Source organism: Lipophrys pholis (genome assembly GCF_963383615.2).
Source record: "Lipophrys pholis genome assembly, chromosome: 19".
Taxonomy (NCBI): domain Eukaryota; kingdom Metazoa; phylum Chordata; class Actinopteri; order Blenniiformes; family Blenniidae; genus Lipophrys; species Lipophrys pholis.
The window spans coordinates 25,461,507-25,481,544 of NC_137647.1; the positions used below are offsets into that span (position 1 = coordinate 25,461,507).

The window sequence follows — 20,038 nt, forward strand, 5'->3', positions numbered from 1 at the left end:
ACATAATGTAACGATCCATAACATAATGTAACGATCCATAACATAACGTAACAATCCATAACGTAATGTAACAATCCATAACATAATGTAACAATCCATAGCGTTCCATAATGTAACGTAACGTTCCATAACATAATGTAACGATCCATAACATAATGTAACAATCCATAGCGTTCCATAATGTAACGTAACGTTCCATAACATAATGTAACGATCCATAACATAATGTAACAATCCATAGCGTTCCATAATGTAACGTAACGTTCCATAACATAATGTAACGATCCATAACATAATGTAACGATCCATAACATAACGTAACAATCCATAACGTAATGTAACGATCCATAACATAATATAACAATCCATAGCGTTCCATAATGTAACGTAACGTTCCATAACATAATGTAACAATCCATAATGTAACCTAACGATCCATAACATTCCATAACGTTCCATAACGTAACGATCCATAACGTTCCATAACGTAACGTAACAATCCTGAAACTAGCTCCACTTCTGCTGCCCGGCGTTCTCCACCTTTCCTCAAGTACTTTATGTTTCACTTCAGGAGTTCTGAGCCTCTGGATCTTTATTTCCTGTTAAATTGTTGTTCAGACGAGGAGACGGAGGATCTCCTCACACAAGCGTCCATTACGCTCCGGCACATGAGCAGTCGGTGCCTACAGTTGCGCAGAGGTCGCGGTCACAAAATTTGGGTGGATGACGATTTTGACGTCACGAGTACCGCACGTACTCGTGAACATTGGTAGCATAAAGAAGCCTTCAAAGGGGACACACACACACACACACACACACACACACACACACACACACACACACACACACACACACACACACACACACACACACACACACACACACACTCTGATAACAAAAGTTTTATTGAAAGGTTTTCTTACAGTAAATGTGGCAGTGCCTTAAAAGAACAAATTTTGTACATCAGTACATCACAATGTAGGAATGTTGTTCAAATAATATCTGCGGAAAAAACTAAATGTGTGTATTGGCCTAAGTACTCGTATCGGTGAGTACTCAAATGCAAATACTCATACATTACTAATTTTGGGAAAAAAAAGTAGTAACAGTGCATCCCTAATGAAAACACTCAAACAGCACAAATATAAGAAACAATTGAAACCAAAAGCTCAGATATCCTCCAGTCTGAAATAACAGGCTGAACTTTTCAGATGTAAAGAAGAGAAAACTACATTTCATTCAACGCAGCAGCGACGATGAATCTCAGCGTAAAAAACAGAAGGTTCAAGTCTGACCTCAGATCATCAAGTCATCTATGATTAAAGTCATTGAAGCGGATATAGTTTAGCAGTGATGGTCTTTGTTCCACTGAAGATGAAGATGAAGCTTCACTGCTGCTTTTGAAGAAATGTGAAGAAAAAATCAACCGTAAGCTGAAGTTCTGCTGCTTCATCGACGTTCTGCTCCTCACATTCTGGACGAGAAGAGGTTCCTCCTGACCAACGACCGGCTCACCTCAGACACACTGCGGCAACCTGCACACACACACACACACACACACACACACACACACACACACACACACACACACACACACACACACACACACACACACACACACACACACACACACACACACACACACACACACACACACACACACACACACACACTAAGACAGCTAAAGTAAAAGCATATATAAAAATGCTAGCAAGCAGACTTTAGCAGTCGCAGCCGGACCTTCTGATGCACAATAAATTACTTGATGCTAATGCTAGCTCGCTGCTCTTACCCTGCTATGTGTAAAAGTTAGCATTATTAAAGCTATGGTAGGTACAGTAGTCACATGATGCTAATGCTAGCTAGCATTAATATGCCGCTACCCAGACTCTGGTGTGAAGGACAAACGGGTAACTTACTGAAGCTAATGCTAAGCTAAAGCTAAACTGCAAGCTGTAGTGGATGCTAGTATTAGCATGTTGGCGGTCACCTGACAGAGCCATGGCCAGGCGCAGCTCCTCTTTGAGCAGATTCAGGACCTCGGTGACCCCGTCCTGACCCTGGACACAGAGAACATGATGGACCTGGACCGGTTTCCATGGAAACAGGCGGCTGCAGCCAGTCTCACCTGACAGGCCAGACCCCACAGCACAGGGCGGCCCACCAGCACAGCCGACGCCCCCAGAGACAGAGCCTTCAACACGTCCGTCCCCCTCCGGATGCCTCCGTCCAGAAAAACCTCACAGCGACCCTGGACGGCCTGGACCACCTCCTCCAACACGTCCAGCTAGAGTGGTGGGGGGGGGGGGGGGGACAGAGAGAGACAGAGAGAGTTGGACGTCAAATGTGTGTGAATCGTGGGGTTAAATGGAAGCTGTCAACACACCGTCGCTGGAACGCCATCCAGCTGTCGAGCACCGTGATTTGACACCAGGATCCCACTGACACCATGCTTCACTGCCAGTACAGCATCTTCACCTGTAATACACACACACACACACACACACACACACACACACACACACACACACACACACACACACACACAAGCTAGTCAGTGAGTAACAAAGTGAAGTGGCTAAAGGCTGTAAATGCCCCCCTGACAACTGCAGGGGCAAATAAAGGGGCAGTCGTGGTTCCAAACTTTCAACAGCTGGAGCCAACATTTGTTTACCTTTCAAAGTGAAGCTAACACACCAATAAACATGTGAAATATTTGATAGAAATGTAGCCTGAGGTTATTTTCCTCCTGGCCACTAGGAGCAGTGCACGCAACAGCAGTGTGGGTGACAGGGTGGCTGGGCGGTGCTTTTTAAAATCCTGAGTGCGCCAGTGGCACGCACGTCTCTGCCAGGGGCGGAGCTTAATGAGCAGCTGCTGACTACCCTCCCTTCCAGAGGACCGCCCCCTGCCCTCTCAGAGGACCACCCTCCCTCCCAGAGGACCGCCCCCTGCCCTCTCAGAGGACCACCCTCCCTCCCAGAGGACCGCCCCCTGCCCTCTCAGAGGACCGCCCCCTGCCCTCTCAGAGGACCGCCCTCCTTCTCTCTCTCAGAGGACCACCCCCTACCCTCTCAGAGGACCGCCCCCTGCCCTCTCAGAGGACCGCCCTCCTTCTCTCTCTCAGAGGACCACCCCCTACCCTCTCAGAGGACCGCCCCCTGCCCTCTCAGAGGACCGCCCTCCTTCTCTCTCAGAGGACCACCCTCCCTCCCAGAGGACCGCCCCCTGCCCTCTCAGAGGACCGCCCCCTGCCCTCTCAGAGGACCGCCCCCTGCCCTCTCAGAGGACCGCCCTCCTTCTCTCTCTCAGAGGACCGCCCCCTGCCCTCTCAGAGGACCGCCCTCCTTCTCTCTCAGAGGACCACCCTCCCTCTCAGAGGACCGCCCCCTGCCCTCTCAGAGGACCACCCTCCCTCTCAGAGGACCGCCTTCCATCACATAGGAGCGCCCTCCCTTTTAGAGGACCGCCCCCTGCCCTCTTAGAGGACCGCCCCCACCGTCACAGAGGACCACCCTCCCTCTCAGAGGACCGCCCTCTCTTTTAGAAGACTGCCCCCTGCCGTCACAGAGGACCACCCTCCCTCTCAGAGGACTGCCCTCCTTCTCAGAGTCCTCATCTGATCGCCTTGTCTCTTCCTTTTTGTTAAATAAACACTTGTGTGAACCACAACCCTCTCAGGTCAGTTTTTTCAGTCGGACAAAGACAAGGACACGCAGGGAATATACATTTGGATATTCCCAACATTTCAAACGAAAAGTTTGATTTATTTGATTTAATCTGAGTTTGTGTTCCGTAGAGGCTCAGTGTGACGATCTGGCCTGCCACCGCCATCACTCCCGGAGACATGCTGCTGTTTTGGTTCTTGGGAGCTTTGGTCTGTCATGGATTTGATGCTTTTCATTTCGATCAGGGGTGCCCAATCTTTTTGACCCAACATCTACTTTTAGAGTAGCCAGCTTCCCGTGATCTACCAGTCCAGTGTCAACATCGCAAACCCACATCCATTGTTTCAGAAACTCACTATGGAATGCCCAAATGTTGAAAAATAAGACCCAAACTCATTCAGGTTATTATTATTACTATTATTATTATTATTATTATTATTATTATTATTATTATTATTATTATTTTCTTTATATCCACTCCGGGACTCTGGACTAAAACAAGACGGACATTAAAACCCAGCAATAGAGCGACGAGGAGACTCAATGTTTTCATCCGAGGTTCAGGTCAGACTAGATGGAGCGACCCGGACCAAACCACTGGTACAGTCCGTCTCCTGGTTCCTGGATCCTGCCGGCGCTACATTGGTGGAACCAGTGACGTACCACGTTCTGGAGTGACGTGATGATGTGGCTCTACTGGCTCCATGACGATGGAGCTGCTCATTAAGAACGGAACTAGAACCTGAACTAGAACCTGGTTCTTTTGGTGGAAAAGCCCTATGAGTGAGTGCAACACAAACAAAAAGACCAAATTCATCTCCACAAGTGGAGATCGGAAGGTGTTTTACCTCAAAATGACCAGTAGAGGGTGTGGAGCCTATCTCTGGCTTCTTCTTCACATACCGTTGAGCACTCCTTTCACGATGACGGGCAGCTTGGTGTTCTCCTTCAGCCAGCTGATGTCATGCCAGCTGATCGAAGGGTCAATGGCCTTGGCGACGTACACGGCCAGGCCGCTGTCGTCACCATAGTTACCCTCAGAGAAGGCCAGGGTGTCGGTGGAGAAGTTAGACATGCTGAGAAAACACAGGTTAAAGAGGAAATTCAGATTAAAGATGAAACGTGGCTCATATCTGCTTTCTGGGTCCTACCTGAGGTGTGGGGGCAGTTTGAAGCGGTTGCGTACGTCAGCCAGCCTCTTGCCCAGGTACGGCGTATCCACGGTAACAAAGATGGCCTTGTAGCCCGCCTTCTCAGCCCGGTGCACCAGGGACAGCGTGAGCTCTCGGTCTTTGTAGATGTAGAGTTGCAGCCAGAGGGGGGCGCCACCTGCTGCTGACATTACTTCCTCAATGGTCGAGGTGGCCCAGGAACTCAGCATCATCCCTGTGCCCACCGCTTTGCATGCTGGGAGGAGAACAGGGTTTGAGAGCTAACTAAACTGGACTCCAACATACAACTTGGAAAACATTTCACCTCTCCTCAGAGACTGGACGTCTTCCAAAACATTCAACCAAGAATCAGCTGGATCGTTTCCGAAGTTTCAGGAACAAAACGTCTTCCAGGACCTTCACATTGGTCTTGAGAGTCACAGCCTCAGAAGACTCCTGCCTAAGGATTTCTTGATACCCAACACCAGTATCAGGTATGGGGTCCAATAGTGTGTGGTACTCGCTCTGGGGATAAATCCAACGAGTACTACGTGACGTCATCTGTCGACAACGTCGCCCACAGCGACACAAGAGAGGAGGAGCAATGCCGTGGTTTGAGATTCTTTATATTGATGAGAACCACAAAAGTTAGACAGACTATAAATGATGTGACAAAAAATCAAGAGGAGTGTCGTGACCGACTGGCGACCTGTCCAGGGTGTACCTGTAGGCGTACCTGCTCCTGCCCACAGCAGGCAGGGATCGGCTCCAGTGCCCTGCGACCCTGAAATGGATTACCACGGAAGAAGATGGACGGACGGACGGACGGACGGTGTCATGAAAATCTTGTTTTGTCTCATAAAGAAATATGAATTGTGCAGTCAGTGTTTCAAGGATGACCTGTGTCAGCACCTCCAATATCTGGAGTGCCAGCAAGCACATGGACCTTTCTCAAAACAATTCAGCCTTTAAGAATCTCTCCGACTTCACAGTGAGACAAACTCCAGTGTCCGTATTCAGGAAGCGTCTCAGGGGGATCCTATCTCAGCCTTAAAGTTCCCAGCAAGGAATTCTTAGCTTCAAAATGATTCAGGAAGTGTCTAAGAGCAACTCTGATCAAGGAGTTGACAGCAACATTTATCTTAGGCCCTGTTGACACGACAACGAATTAGAGTGTATCCGCAAAACTTTCTTCACTTTTGGGGGGTCCGTTTACACGGTACCAGTGTTCTGATCCACTGTATCCTGAAGTTTTTAATCCGGCTCCCAAAGTGGAAAGATTCTTTCATGGTCTCTGTTCCCTCCTGCAGAGACTGATGGAGGCTACAGAGCCTGTTACTGCTCATCCCTCCCTCCTGCTCATTCAGTTGTAAACAAACATGGCGGCCGTGTAGTGGTACGACCCGTAGTGGTACGACCCGTAGTGGTACGACCCGTAGTGGTACGACCCGTAGTGGTACGGCCCGTAGTGGTACGACCCGTGGTGGTACGACCCGTGGTGGTACGACCCGTAGTGGTAGGACCCGTGGTGGTACGACCCGTGGTGGTACGACCCGTGGTGTGACGACCCGTGGTGGTACGACCCGTAGTGGTACGACCCGCAGTCCATATTCTAGTTTTATGGTCCAGATCAGTAGTTTAATAGTTGAGACTCTCCCTGATATCATCCGGTTCCTCATCAGTCCACTAGGATGTCAGGTTCTCTCCATTTTCTTCACCTTTATAGTGTTTTGTTCTCTGCACACGTCTGTGTTGTTTCATTACAAAATCAAGCAGCAGCGCCCTCCAGTGGCCCGGCAGACCAACTACATCGTTGTCTCTGTGTCCACTGCTGCAGTGGAAACTCTCTCCTTTTATTTTAGCGGATTAGGTGTTGTCACGTGAAACGTTGTCGTGTAAACAGGGCCTTAGTGAAGAGGAGTGGTCGACCTCGTTACTATGTATGATGCAGTTTGCTGAAAGCTGATTGGTTGTTAGAGAAAGGAAGACAGAAAAGAGCCTCTGTGCTCCTTGTCTCTATTCATGAAGCATCCTCAGGCTGAAAGAAGCTCGTTGTGACGTCACTCTTAAGAAAAATCTTACAATTCCTCAAAATTTAAGACTTTTCTTAGAATTTTTCTTTCCTGAGATAAAAATAATTCACAAAGCATCTTCAGCCCTCACAGTACCTGAGGTGGAAAACCACTAAGAGTAGTGAGGAGGACTTTTAAGAAGCCTAAAAGTTTCTTAAACCGACAAGATGACGGAAAGAGGAAGAGAAAGGAGAGATGTTCTCCGTTTGTTTAATCAGTGGAGCCACGCACTGTGCGGACTATTGTTTTGAAGGTGTGAAAAAAGTAAATAGTTTAAAGGCATGTTTGTTTTTGTCTCTGCTTGGTGCGCCGTTTCTGTTTAATGTGTTTGATCTTAATGGTGGACGCAATGAAGCGTCACCAACTACTGTGACTGGTGGAGCTCTTCTAAAAAGAGATTCAACTTGGCAGAATGATGAAAACAACAAATGTAACTAACCGGAATGGAAACCAAAGAAACCACCAGAAAGCCCCACTGGACAGAGCAGTGCTGCTGGGAGCACAGCTGCTGGAGGAAAATAAAACCATATTAAGAGGCTAACTGGTCCCAGGATCACTGCTCAAGGGCAGAGGCAGACCTGGGAGCGCTTTGCCCAGCAACTCAATGCATCGTTCCCTCTCCTTGTAACACAAGTGACGAGTGTGGTGGTACTGGTACTGCTGCAGTGGAAAGCCAGAGCAGAGATTCAGCATTCAAACGGAGTTCTTCTCAAACAGGTGAATGTAGTAGTATATACCATTAAAGGTCTGACTGCTGACATCACTTCCTTTATTCATTTGTAGGAATGTTTGTTTCATATGCTCATTTCCTGAACTCTTTAGGGGGTTAAGGTTAGGGTTAGGGTTAAGGGTTAGGGTTATAGTTAGGGTTTAGGGTTAGGGTTTAGGGTTAGGGTTATAGTTAGGGTTAGGGTAATAGTTAGGGTTTAGGGTTAGGGTTATAGTTAGGGTTTAGGGTTAGGGTTTAGGGTTAGGGTTATAGTTAGGGTTAGGGTAATAGTTAGGGTTTAGGGTTAGGGTTATAGTTAGGGTTAAGGGTTAGGGTTCAAGGTTAGGTCCCAGCTGGGTTAGGGTTCCATTTATTTGGACCCTTGCTTTAGGCTGCTGATATAGTGATTTAATACAATTGACTGATTGTTCATTGAATCCAAATTTTGCCAGTACCGTATATAAAAATTCCCAATCTACACTATCAAAAGCCTTTTCGGCATCAATACTAACCAAAATTGCATTTTCCCCCTTTCTTTGGACATAATCCACAATATGCAGACCGTCTGATATTATCTTGTGTTTGCCTTTCTTTGATAAACCCACATTGGTCTTCATCGATCAGGTCCTGCATAAATGTCTCTAATCTTTTGGCTATAATGGAGGTGTTCAGCTTATAATCCACATTTCAGAGTGATATGGGTCTGTAGTTACTGCAGCATTCTCTATCCTTGCCCTCCTTTGGGATTATGGAGATGATGGTCTCCTTCCATGAGGGAGGGGTCCTACCTGACCTGAGGGTACAATTGAATGAGTCACATAAATACTGAGTTAACTCCCCCTTGAAGGTTTTATAAAATGAGGCCCCAAATCCATCTGCTCCAGGTCATTTCCCCGGTTTTGCCCGGCTAATTGCTTCTTCTCTCTCTTTTAGTGTGATTTCTGAGGTCAGCATCTTATTTTGTTTTGCGCCTATAGATGACAAATCCAATCCTTCTAAGAACTCTGTCAGATGTTCTCCTCCTACAGAAGCACGCCGTGAATACAGTTTACTATAATATTCCTCAAAAGCCTTCTCTATTTCTTCCGGTTTATATAGAGTTACATTTGTGATGGGGTCCCTTATTTTATGTACGTTTGTTGAGGCTTGCTGTTTCCTTATACGTCTGGCAATGTTTTTTGTGGCTCTTGCTCCTCCCTCATAGTACGTTTGTTTACAAAATCTTGCCTTCCTTTCCACCTCTTCTAACAGTATATCATCTATTTCTTTCCTTACTTCCTGAATCTGAGTATATACCTCTCAGTCCTTTGACTGTTCCAATTCTTTTAATTTACCAATTTGCTTTTGATACGTCTCTAATCTGTTTTTTTTGGCAAAAGCTGTGTATGATATCAGCTTCCCTCTCGTCCCATAAAATCGTCAGATCTACTTCCCCATTATCAGTTTCTTCTCCGTATCTCATAATTTCTCCCTTCAATTCTGTAATCAGCGCCTTATTGTTTAGAATACCTTCGTTGAGTCTCCATATTGTATTTTTCCTCTTATTATTCAAATTAATTTTTAGATAAACTGCACTGTGATCTGATATATCAGCTACCCCTATCCGACACTCCTTTATTCTGTGTATGTCACTCTTATTCAACAAGAAATAATCAATCCTGGAGTACATGGCATGAGGGACTGAATAGTGGGTATAATCTCGATCAAGTGGGTGGAGTTCCCTCCATACATCCAACATGTCCATCTGTGACACCAACATGTTTACATAACTACTAATTTTCTTTTTGCTTCCTTTTGTACTTGTCGTATCCAACCTATAATCCAGTACCACATTAAAATCCCCTCCACATATCAATGTCCCTTCTGTTTCTGAGTTCAAAAGATCAAATATTGTTTTATAGAATTTCTTCCCACATTCTGGGGGTGTGTACACATTAAACAGTGGAACCAGTTCGTTTTCCAGAGTACCCTTGACCATGACATATCTCCCTTCCTTGTCGTTTATTTCTTTGATCATCTCAAACCCCAGAGCGTTAGAAATCAATATTGCCACTCCTCTTCTATGATTTTCTCCAAATGAGCTGGCAAACGAGTTCTTATAGCCGAACTTTTTAAACTCAGCCTGCTCCTCCCGTGACGGACGCGTCTCCTGAAGGAAGATGACCTGCATCTTTTCCTTTCTGAGCTTGGTTAGAGTTTTATCTCTTTTTTTGACATTCTTCAAGCCGTTAACATTTAATGACACCACCTTTATATCTCTATGTTGCATCATTTAAATCCCTTGAAATGATCCTCGGCCCCTCAACTGTAACTTTATCAACAATATCAAAAAACACAGCCCTGAGAACACAAAGAGGTCAAACACAGAACCTGAACTCCACAGCAAACAGGGGCCGCTCACAACACCGACCCCATCTCCCCGTTGGTAGGAGTGGGGGATAACCTTCTGGAAACAAAAAAGGGCCCCCCCTAGTGTTCGGGGGAAGACCTGATGTAGGTCTTCCCATGTCACCAGATAAGTCCAACAGTTATTAATTTAGTAACTCTCTCTGTCGATTATTGTCCAAAACACAAAAGGTTCAGTGAATAAAACACAAACAAGAGAAAAGAAACCAAACCTTTTCTCTGTTAACCAGGTAGATATCACTGCTTTATCTTTAAACTCTTCTAGTCTTTCCTTTGCTCGGTTTCCTGCGTCCTGACTCAGATCCTCTAATGCTGCAGCGGATCCGCTCTGCCCCTGTTTCTCTCCGACGCGTCGCCATTGAAGCGCCTTCTGGAGGCGCTCCTCGAGATGGCGCTCCTCGAGATGGCGCTCCTCAAGATGGCGCTCCTCAAGATGGCGCTCCTCGAGATGGCGCTCCTCGAGATGGCGCTCCTCAAGATGGCGCTCCTCCAGCGGCGCTCCGGTGTCGGCCGCGCCATCACGTCTTTCAGGTGTCTCCATCCCTCGCTTCCTCATGTCTTGTAGCACGTCCTCGGCGTTGTTATATGTCTTTGGTCCTTCCGGCCAGTGGACCCTCATCTTGTCCAGCGGTGTTTGGAAGCGGATCTTCTTTCCGTGGAGGGTCTTTTTAATCGCTACGTATGATTTGCGTTTCTTCATCACCTCCGTCGGATAATCCTGATCAAAAAATATGCGTCTCCCGTCGATTTCAATCTTCTTTTTCCATGCTTTGGCCAGAATATCCTCTTTTGTCTCGTATTTCAGGAAATTGACCTCAACAGATCTCGGAGACGTCCCGCTGGTGGTTTTCTGCCAAAGCTCCTGTGCGCTCGTTGAATTTGTAACTCGGAACTTTCCGGTAACTCGAGTTCCCGGTGAAGGAGCGCGTCAACCAGTCCAGGCATGGATTCACCGTCCCTTTCAGCGACATTATAAATCCTCAAGTTGCAGCGTCTTCCGTGTCCCTCCACCTCGGTCAACTTTTCCTGTAGTTTCTTTTGTTGTTGTAGTAACGTGAGGATTGCACATTTCGCCTCCACGCACCACTCTTCCGATTCAGTCACCCGTTCCTGCATCTCGTCAATATCCTTCCGCTGCTGTTTAATTTCTTCGGCGTTTCATTCAATTTTTTTATTAATTTCCTCTTTGAACCCGGCGAATTCTCGTCTGACTTCTGCTTTGAAGTCATCTCCGAATTTCGTAAGATCCTCTTTCAGCTCTTTCTTCAAGTTTCGTATTCCTGTTGTAATAACACCGAGACTCTCCATTAATAAATGAGGCTGTTCGACACTCACGTTTTCCCCTTCCATTGGATCGACCTCGTGGTCGGGTTCTTCTGGGTCATTGGACATGGTTTTCTTCCTTGAACCTTTCTTTCCTCGTCCCCCGCTCATTTCGCGTTGATCAAATATTCGTGTTTTTCAAGTTTTTTCTAAGTTTTGGGGGATAATTCACCTAATCGACTTGGGAGCTCCGCTCTATGCTGCCATCTTGGTATGCGCCCCTCCCACCTTTCCTGTTTATGTGATGCGCCAGGAGGATGGTGGAGCAGAGTTGTTCACCACAATCTCTTTACCCAGTGCACGTTCCTCCCAGTGGAGGAAGTATGAGGAGCAGTTGTGGAGGAGACCAGGCTGGGATATTTTCAGGACAGAAGACAACGAGGAAAGGATCTATTGGAGACTGCTAGTGGAGGATGAAGGTACAGAGGTCCTGAATGTGGAAGTGGAGAGTCCTGTGTAGCCGTTAGTGATACCAGCTCACTTCCAGCACGTCACATCTAGAGATGTACCATCACAATCTCTTATAGCAAAGCAGCACCCTGATCTTTAGCATTGCTTCCCTTTACTGTTCCAATGTCTGGATGTTACGAAGTGTTTGGTCTGATGGCTGGGATGGAGGTAAATGTGAGGGAGTACCTGAAACACAGCACTAGATGGTGCTGTAGCACTGTGCGTAGTCCTGTTTAACATGACAATTCTAGCTGTTTGTCCTTTCCAGAACACTATTGTTTCCAAGTGTTCTGTAGAGGGTGCCGTGTTTCAAAGTACTATTTCTTTTCACGGTGGGTGAAAGTTGTACGTTTATGAACAAGAAATACAACCAGTCTCCATCAGAACTACGACCCTTGCTGTGTGTTCCTCTGCATGACACCGTGCACCCAAACATAAGGAACAACGCAGAGGTTTTGTGGAGAGGTGCTCCTCAGCAGACACGCAGAACCTTTGGGTTACACAAACTATGGAAAATCTTTACAGGTTAAAAGTTTACTGGCTCTAAAGTCTTGGTAGCTCCAGGCTCATGAGATTGGTGGAAAGTTTCAGCTGTTCAGCCATTTCAACTTTCTCTGGTCTCAAACAAACATGTAAACCAGAATCATTAGTGCTGAAAGAACCTCGAGATTTTTCTTTATTTTTCATATTCATCCGTCCATCCATTGTCCTCCTCTTATCCAGTCCGGGTCGTGGAGGCAGCAGTCTCAGCAGGGATCTCCAGACGTCCCTCACCCCAGACACGTCCTCCAGCTCTTCCGGTGGGACCCCAAGGAGTTCCCAGGCCAGCCGAGAGACATAGTCCCTCCAGCGTGTCCTAGGTCTGCCCCGAGGCCTCCTACCAGAGGGACATGCCTGGAACACCTCCCTAGGGAGGCGTCCGGGGGACATCCCAAACAGATGCCCGAGCCTCAGCTGGCTCCTCTGGATGTGGAGGAGCAGCGGCTCTACTCTGAGCTCCTCCCTGGTGACTGAGCTCCTCACCCTATCTCTAAGGGGGCGCCCAGCCACCCTACGGAGGAAACTCATTTCAGCCGCTTGTATCCAGGATCTCCTTCTTTCAGTCATGACCCAAAGCTCATAACCATAGGTGAGGGTAGGAAGGAAGATCAACTGGCTCATGACCATAGGTGAGGGGAGGAAGGAAGATCGACCGGTAAATCCAGAGCCTCGCCTTTTGGCTGAGCTCCTTCTTCACCACGAAGGACCGATACAGCGACCGCATAACTGCAGACGCTGCACCGATCCGCCTGCCGATCTCACGCTCCATCTTCCCCCCACTCCTGAACAAGACCTTGAGATACTTGAACTCCTCCACCTGGGACAAGGGCTCTCCACCCACCTGAAGGGGGCAAACCACCTTTTTCTGGTAGGGAACCATGGCCTCGGATTTAGAGGTGCTGATCCTCATCCCAGTTGCATCACACTCGGCTGCGAACCGCGCCAGTGCTTGCTGAAGGTCCAGGTTTGATGAAGCCAACTGCCAGCAATGTGAACCAAACTCCTGCTCCAGGCGTACAGGGACCGAACAGCCCTTAACAAAGGGTCCCGGAATCCATACTCCTGGAGTACCCCCCACAGGACGTCGGGAGGGAGACGGTCAAACTCCCCCTCAAGATCCACTTGTGGACTGGTTGGGCGAACTCCCATGAACCATCGAGCACCCGGTGGAGACTATAGAGCTGGTCCAGTGTTCTGCGACCTGGACGAAAACCGCATTGTTGCTCTTGGATCCGAGGTTCGACTAACGGCCGGATCCTCCTCTCCAGTACCCTGGAATAAACTTTCCCAGGGAGGCTGAGGAGTGTGATCCCCCTGTAGTTGGAACACACCGGACGGTTTGCCAGAATTTCCTTGGGGCCGACCGATAGTGCTCCTCCATGGCCTCCCCGAACTCCTCCCAGACCCGAGTTTCTGCCTCCACCACGGCCCGGGCTGCGGCCCGCCTGGCCTGCCAGTACCTGTCAGCTGCCTCTGGAGTCCTATGAGCTAACAGCACCCGATAGGACTCCTTCTTCAGCTTGACGGCATCCCTTACTTCCGTGGTCCACCACCGGGTTCAGGGGTCACCGCCACGACAGGCACCAGAGACCACAGCTCCGAGCAGCAGCTTCAACAATGGAGGTGGAGAACATGGTCCACCGGGACTCAATGTCTCCAACCTCCCCCGGAATCCGTGAGAAGCTCTCCCCGAGGCGGGAGTTGAAGACTGCGCGGACAGAGGGCTCGGCCAGGCGTTCCCAACAGACCCTCGTGACACGTTTGGGCCTGCCGAGTCTGTCCGGCTTCCTCCTCGTCCAGTGCATCCAACTCACCACCAGGTGGTGATCAGTTGACAGCTCTGCCCCTCTCTTCACCCGAGTGTCCAAAACACATGGCCGGAGATCAGATGACACAACCACAAAGTCTATCATGGACCTCCAGCAGAGGGTGTCCTGGTGCCAAGTGCACTTATGGACATCCCTGTGCTCGAACATGGTCTTCGTTATGGCCAAACTGTGACTAGCACAGAAGTCTAATAACAGAACACCTCTCAGGTTCAGATCAGGGAGGCCGTTCCTCCCAATCACCCCTTTCCAAGTCTCACTGTCGTTGCCCACGTGGGCATTGAAGTCCCCCAATAGAACAACGGAGTACCCAGTTGGAGCACTATCCAGCACCCCTCCCAGGGACTCCAAGAAGGTCGGGTACTCTGTACTGCTGTTCGATCCATAGGCCGAGACAACAGTCAGAGACCTGTCCCCTACCCAAAGGCGTAGGGACGCGACCCTCTCGTTCACCGGGGTGAACTCCAACACATGGCGGCTGAGCTGTGGGGCAATAAGCAGGCCCATGCCAGCCCGCCGCCTCTCACCGCGGGCAACTCCAGAAAAGTGGAGTGTCCAGCCCCTGTGGAGGAGCTGGGTTCCAGAGTCCAAGCTGTGACTGGAGGTGAGTGTTGGGCTGAAGATTCCAGTGAACTGTTTCCCAAAGTTTCTCCCCCGAAGGAGAATCACCAGGGACAATGAACAGGCCATAAAACAGCAGGGGAGCGAGCCAGATCCCGGAAGTGGCCAATGAGGACGCTCGAATCCGACCCGAATGATGAAGAGAGCACCCAGTAAGTCCAAAAGAACCACCAACGCCGGCCCGCTGGACGTGCAGGATCCAGTTTGGACTACTCCGTCTGTTTCTTCTATTTTTCCCTTTTTTGGGGGGGGGGGGGGGGGGGGGGCGGGGGGATTCTGGAGACCAGAGCCAGCGTCTCCTCCTCTCCAAAATCATCCTCTCAGCTGTCCACTCCTGCAGCTGAAGCCAAGCCTCTGAATTCAGGACGCTGAATTCAGACCCGGTAACAACCAGTTACCAGAGCAACAGAACCAACAGCACCAAACCACAGAGGGTGAGAGCTTTTGTCTGGGCAGAGAATAGTTAGAATGATGTTCTGTTAACATGCAATGTGTTTCCATGTGCTGCTCAGAAGGCCGGAGCATCTCATTAGTTTGTGTATGCGCATTCATGCGCACCAACCAAGTCCAGGACTCTGGTTTTCCGCCTCAGAACCAGAGGTCCAAGTGAGCTCCAGGCCCACTGGGAGCTCTGTGTGGAGGAACCAGGGTTTAGAACCGAGCCTCGCAGAATTCTCTGTCTTTCTCTTGTCTTCATCCTCTCTCATCTCTCCCCTACTTCTACTAACCCACATCTGCCTCGCAGCAATGCGCCCCCCCTCAACTGATCAACATAAGCTCACACACACTGCTGCATCTAACGCCTAAATGTAACCTGCTGCAAGAGCAGATCTGCTTCGATCACAAGAGTTCTAACTGCAGGTCCCGACCTCCACTTAGGACTCCGGTGCTCAGAACCGGGCCAACGGAACCGCCCGTTCATTACACTCTCGGTAGACTAACTCGCTCCGAGACCGCCCTCGCGCACGCGCGCTCGACGGACGTCTTGTTTATCTGGCCGCTAAGCAACCGCTGCGTCCCCAGAAAGAGCGAGTCAAACGCCTCTAGTGGTCGCGTGGGTCATCGCAATCCCTCTTGACATCCACCTGGTGGACACATTAGGTTATTGCGCTCTCCCTCTGCGCGCCGCCGCACGCCCCTAGTGGTCGTCACAGTCACCGCATTGACCCGCCGACGTCTGCCTCCACCTGGTGGACGTACGAGGTCATTACACCCCCTCGTCACTCCAGACCATCCACACACGCACACGCACACGCACACGCACACGCACACACACACGCACACACACGCACACTCTTTGTACACAGTGTTGCTGTTTAATAGATTAGATCTCCGTGTTCGATGTCGTTTGCTATTTGAATGTGTTGATTTATGAGATGATTCCAGAATTATTTATGAATTAATACATTTTTATTAATAAACGCCTGTTAGCTGAATTGTATGCTTCTTGGTGATTATTGTGTATTTATTGTTGACAATTCACTGGTTTGTAACAGTCTGTGCTCGGATCTCACACCTTCCATTCATTATATTTTATGCAGAAATATTAACTAACTTAAATAAACTTTTTACAAACGAGATTGATATTTTGGTATTAGCTATTTCCAGTTTATCTGGTGGTGCCCCGATTTATTATTAATACATAAATAAGAAATTTATGCAAATTAATAATTTTTTAATTAATAAATAATTTTTGATCATTTATTCATTTTTTTTTGTTTTTAAAGTAATTATTCAATTACTTTAGGAGTTGTTAAGGAGTAAATGACAGTTTACTTCCATTAATAATTTAAATTTTTTATAAATTACTTCCAGTGATTTATTACTTTCAGTAATCTATTACTTACAGTAATTTAATGCTAATAACCAACCATAAATCCCAACATGAGCCCGACTATATCTAGACGGTATCTCTCTACCTCCCGCACAAGCTCAGGCTCCTTCCCCCCCAGCGAGGTCACGTTCCATGTCCCAAAAGCTAGGTTCTGTGTCGGGGGATCAGGTCATCGAGGCCCCTACCGTCCACTGCCACCCAATCCACACTGCACCCGACCCGTACGGTAGCCTCTGTGGGTGGTGGGCTCACAGGAGGAAGAGGAGGGACCCGTGTTGTGCCTTTGGGCTGGGCCCGGCAGGACCCCGTGGGCAAAGGCCCGGCCACCAGACGCTGGCATATTCATTGGGAGTTTACTATTTCCCTGCTGTTTCTGGGCCTTTGAGCAGCTGAGGCGACGTTGGCCTGACTCCAGCATCAGAGTGACCTGCGTGGTTACCTTTAGCTGTCGCCGTCTCTCCGTCGGGGTGGGCCATCCTCTGCATGGCGGTGGCTGCCACGCACACGGGCATGCTGACTTTCTGACCCAGCACGGTGACAGACAGATCCACCGCTGTCACATCTCGGAGCACCCGGGGGATCAGGTACCATCTGCACACACATCGTACAAGGATGGAAATCTTAACTGTAAATGGAATAAGGCCATTATGAAGTGATTACATGATTCATGTGTGAATGATTGGTAACAGGAAGTCTGCAGGAAAAGCGGCCCTCAATAAAAAGGGGTGGGAAGCTCACCTGAGCCTTTCTTCCTGCACCGAGACTCACCTGAGTATTTTAGGGAACGTTCACACTGCAGTGAAATGAGACCCAATTCAAAGTTTTTACTTACAGTGACTCACCTCCAACCTGTTTGGTTTCCGTTTGAAATCTCTAATTCCAATTGTTTCCCATCAGACCCAGGCCCCGTTCCTATGTGGTACCAGTTCCATATGTTTCTACATGTGACTGCTTCGTCACTGACGTCACAGAGGAGCGCTGGATGAAGCAGCTCTGCCAGAATAAAAGCTGTGCTTTTCCCCCTCATTCTCCTCCGTGCTGTCTCATGTTGTCTTTCCTATTCAATAACCACTTGAAAATGGATCTACACGCTGACCTGTGTTGCCAGATATGATAGGCATCCCCCAGTTGGGGAGTCAAATTCTCTTACCTTTTAACTTTGTTTCCAGCATTTGTGTGTTGGTGGTGTGTTCTTTATCAGGCATAGTAGTTTTATGGTTTTAACATGATTCCTACACAGGCTGAGATTTAGGCTGGTCTTTATGGAGGTACATTTCTGAAGTTCTTTGGGCTGGAAACAGTGAATCATGCCACCCTGGTGCTGACCCGTGTGCCATCCATATTTACTTACATTAACAACGTGCTCGGCCTGACTTCACGCCGTCTTCTGATGCATTCTCACATTCACACGGCCATCTGATAGAGGCCGCTTTTCAAGGCTTCAAATGCAGCGAGATTTTTCGTCCGTCTGAGAGGAAAGATCGGCTCGTGAGAGAATCTTTAGTAAAATTGGCAGTTCCGCTCAAACTGGTGGGGCTTTGTGTTCAGTTCCAGGACGGCCGAGGTTTGGTGGCCAGTACTGGTTGTGTCGTAGCAGCAGCTGTGATCACGGCAGCTTAACAAACCAATAAAAATGCAGGCTGACATGACGCAGTTATACACACGACACACGAACGTAAAATGCTATTACATGCTTACAAGTACTTCAAGTACAAGTACTAATTCTTGGCAGAATTGGCCTCCTGAGTTCTCTCTCCCTGGACCACGACTGCATCTATGTTCTCTTCCTTTGTAGGGATTTTTCTCCAAACATCAGACAGGACAAGAGTTCTGTCCATGTTTAGCACCTTGATTTTTCCTGAATGGATGGCGCACGCTGAGGACGTCTTATTTTTTGCATGATCACATCGAGTCGGCGCAGACTGAATTCGTACAGTCTGTGAAAGCCATTATTGGAGTGCGTCTTGTACAGTGGTGAACAGTGTGACGGCTTCGATGATGCAGACGGCTGAAAATTGCGCCTTTTGTAAACTTCCATAAAAAGACACGTGAAAGATCCAGCAGAAAAAAATTGGAATTTAGCTTCAAGACCTGCAGTGTGAACGGAACTTTGTGTTTAATTTGGTTTTAATTGATAACTGTGAAGGTGTGTTTTATTTGCCTGCATTTTTGGTGACCTTACCTTGTTGTGTAACTCTAGACTGCCCTGATAGAGCAGTCCAACCCCACAGCAGTTATTGCCTTTATGTTCCAGTTAATCCATTAATTGCACTGCTTGCCTGATGTTTTAACATGACATTTTAACCCTTTGTTGCAATCAGCTTATTGGAGGCAAGTTGTTTCTCTTGTGTAAATGAAACATCTTCTCAGTCTCTGGTTCCTGTGCTTTTAATATTACCAGGTCACACAAGTAACAAAAGAAGAGCTGGTGGAGGTTTAGCTTTTGCATTATAAACTAAAAATCAACATATGTGGTTTAAACAGGGACACAACTGAGTGTATGAATAAAAAAAAGCTTCAGGAGAGAAATACATTTGAATAATTGCAGCCAATAACATCATATTTACCCGTTTCCTGATTATAATAAATGGAATAACTAAATATTTGATCAAATACAAGTCTTGTGTTACTGTTTATTACATTTAAAGAAGCCAAACTTCTAGTGTAATTAGCAGGTATTCATTTATTGGTTGTTGCTACGACTGTTCAATCCAAAGTGAATAAGCTCAGACTGACGTTCCACAGGGTTCCACAGGGTTCTGTGTTGGGACCTATACTTTTGACATTCTACATGCGTCCTGGAGAGATATTAGTAAACACTCCATTAACTCCCATCAGTATGCAATGACACACAACTCTTTATGGAGAAGTTACAAGGTATTTATTCCATTTTTGTAAAATTTTGTCAATAATGTAATAATTGAAGGCCGACTGAGACGGGTCGGCGCTGCAGGCTGGAGTCCTGAGGTGAATGTGGGTTTGGAGTTCAGGTACCTGTTGAAAGCCTCCATGTTGTCAGCCAGCGTGCGTTGCTCATCAGCTCCTGAGCAGTAGTAGTCGTACACTGCTTTGGGCAGCGTCCTCCGGGCCTCGTCCTGGAAGTCATCCATGCTCACTTTCTGTGCGGACATGTTTCCTCTGAAGCTCCTGCAAACTGCACAGCTGCAACAATCATTAACTGCCCACGTCGGTCCTGTTTACTCAGGCTGGCCAGGCCCGGCGGACTCTGACCAGCCACACTGCGGGACTCAATCACCACTGCTTTCAAAGGAAATGGCTCAGAGGCCAGCAGAAAAGGGTTTGAACACGACACGACAATGAAAGGTAAAACAGCTAAAAATGTTAAAAGAATAAAAACTTGACAATCACAAAAACATGTCAGTAGTAGTGATGACGTTACGAGGCGTTCAGTGTTCCAGATGAATCGACACTTTTCAC

General features: G+C 47.9%; 1 protein-coding gene across 1 annotated transcript; it reads right to left on the bottom strand.

Moving 5' to 3' along the window:
- Positions 1–888: 888 nt before the first annotated feature.
- On the bottom strand, positions 889–19,745 carry hao1 (hydroxyacid oxidase (glycolate oxidase) 1). The gene is made up of 8 exons (XM_080487532.1): positions 19,595–19,745; positions 17,040–17,191; positions 4,820–5,075; positions 4,572–4,744; positions 2,387–2,478; positions 2,129–2,287; positions 1,991–2,060; positions 889–1,535 (listed from the first exon to the last, which is right to left on the bottom strand). Exons 1-8 carry the CDS (start codon positions 19,729–19,731, stop codon positions 1,468–1,470), a joined length of 1,107 nt encoding a protein of 368 aa, XP_080343658.1. The 5' UTR covers positions 19,732–19,745; the 3' UTR covers positions 889–1,467.
- Between the last annotated feature and the right edge of the window lie 293 nt (positions 19,746–20,038).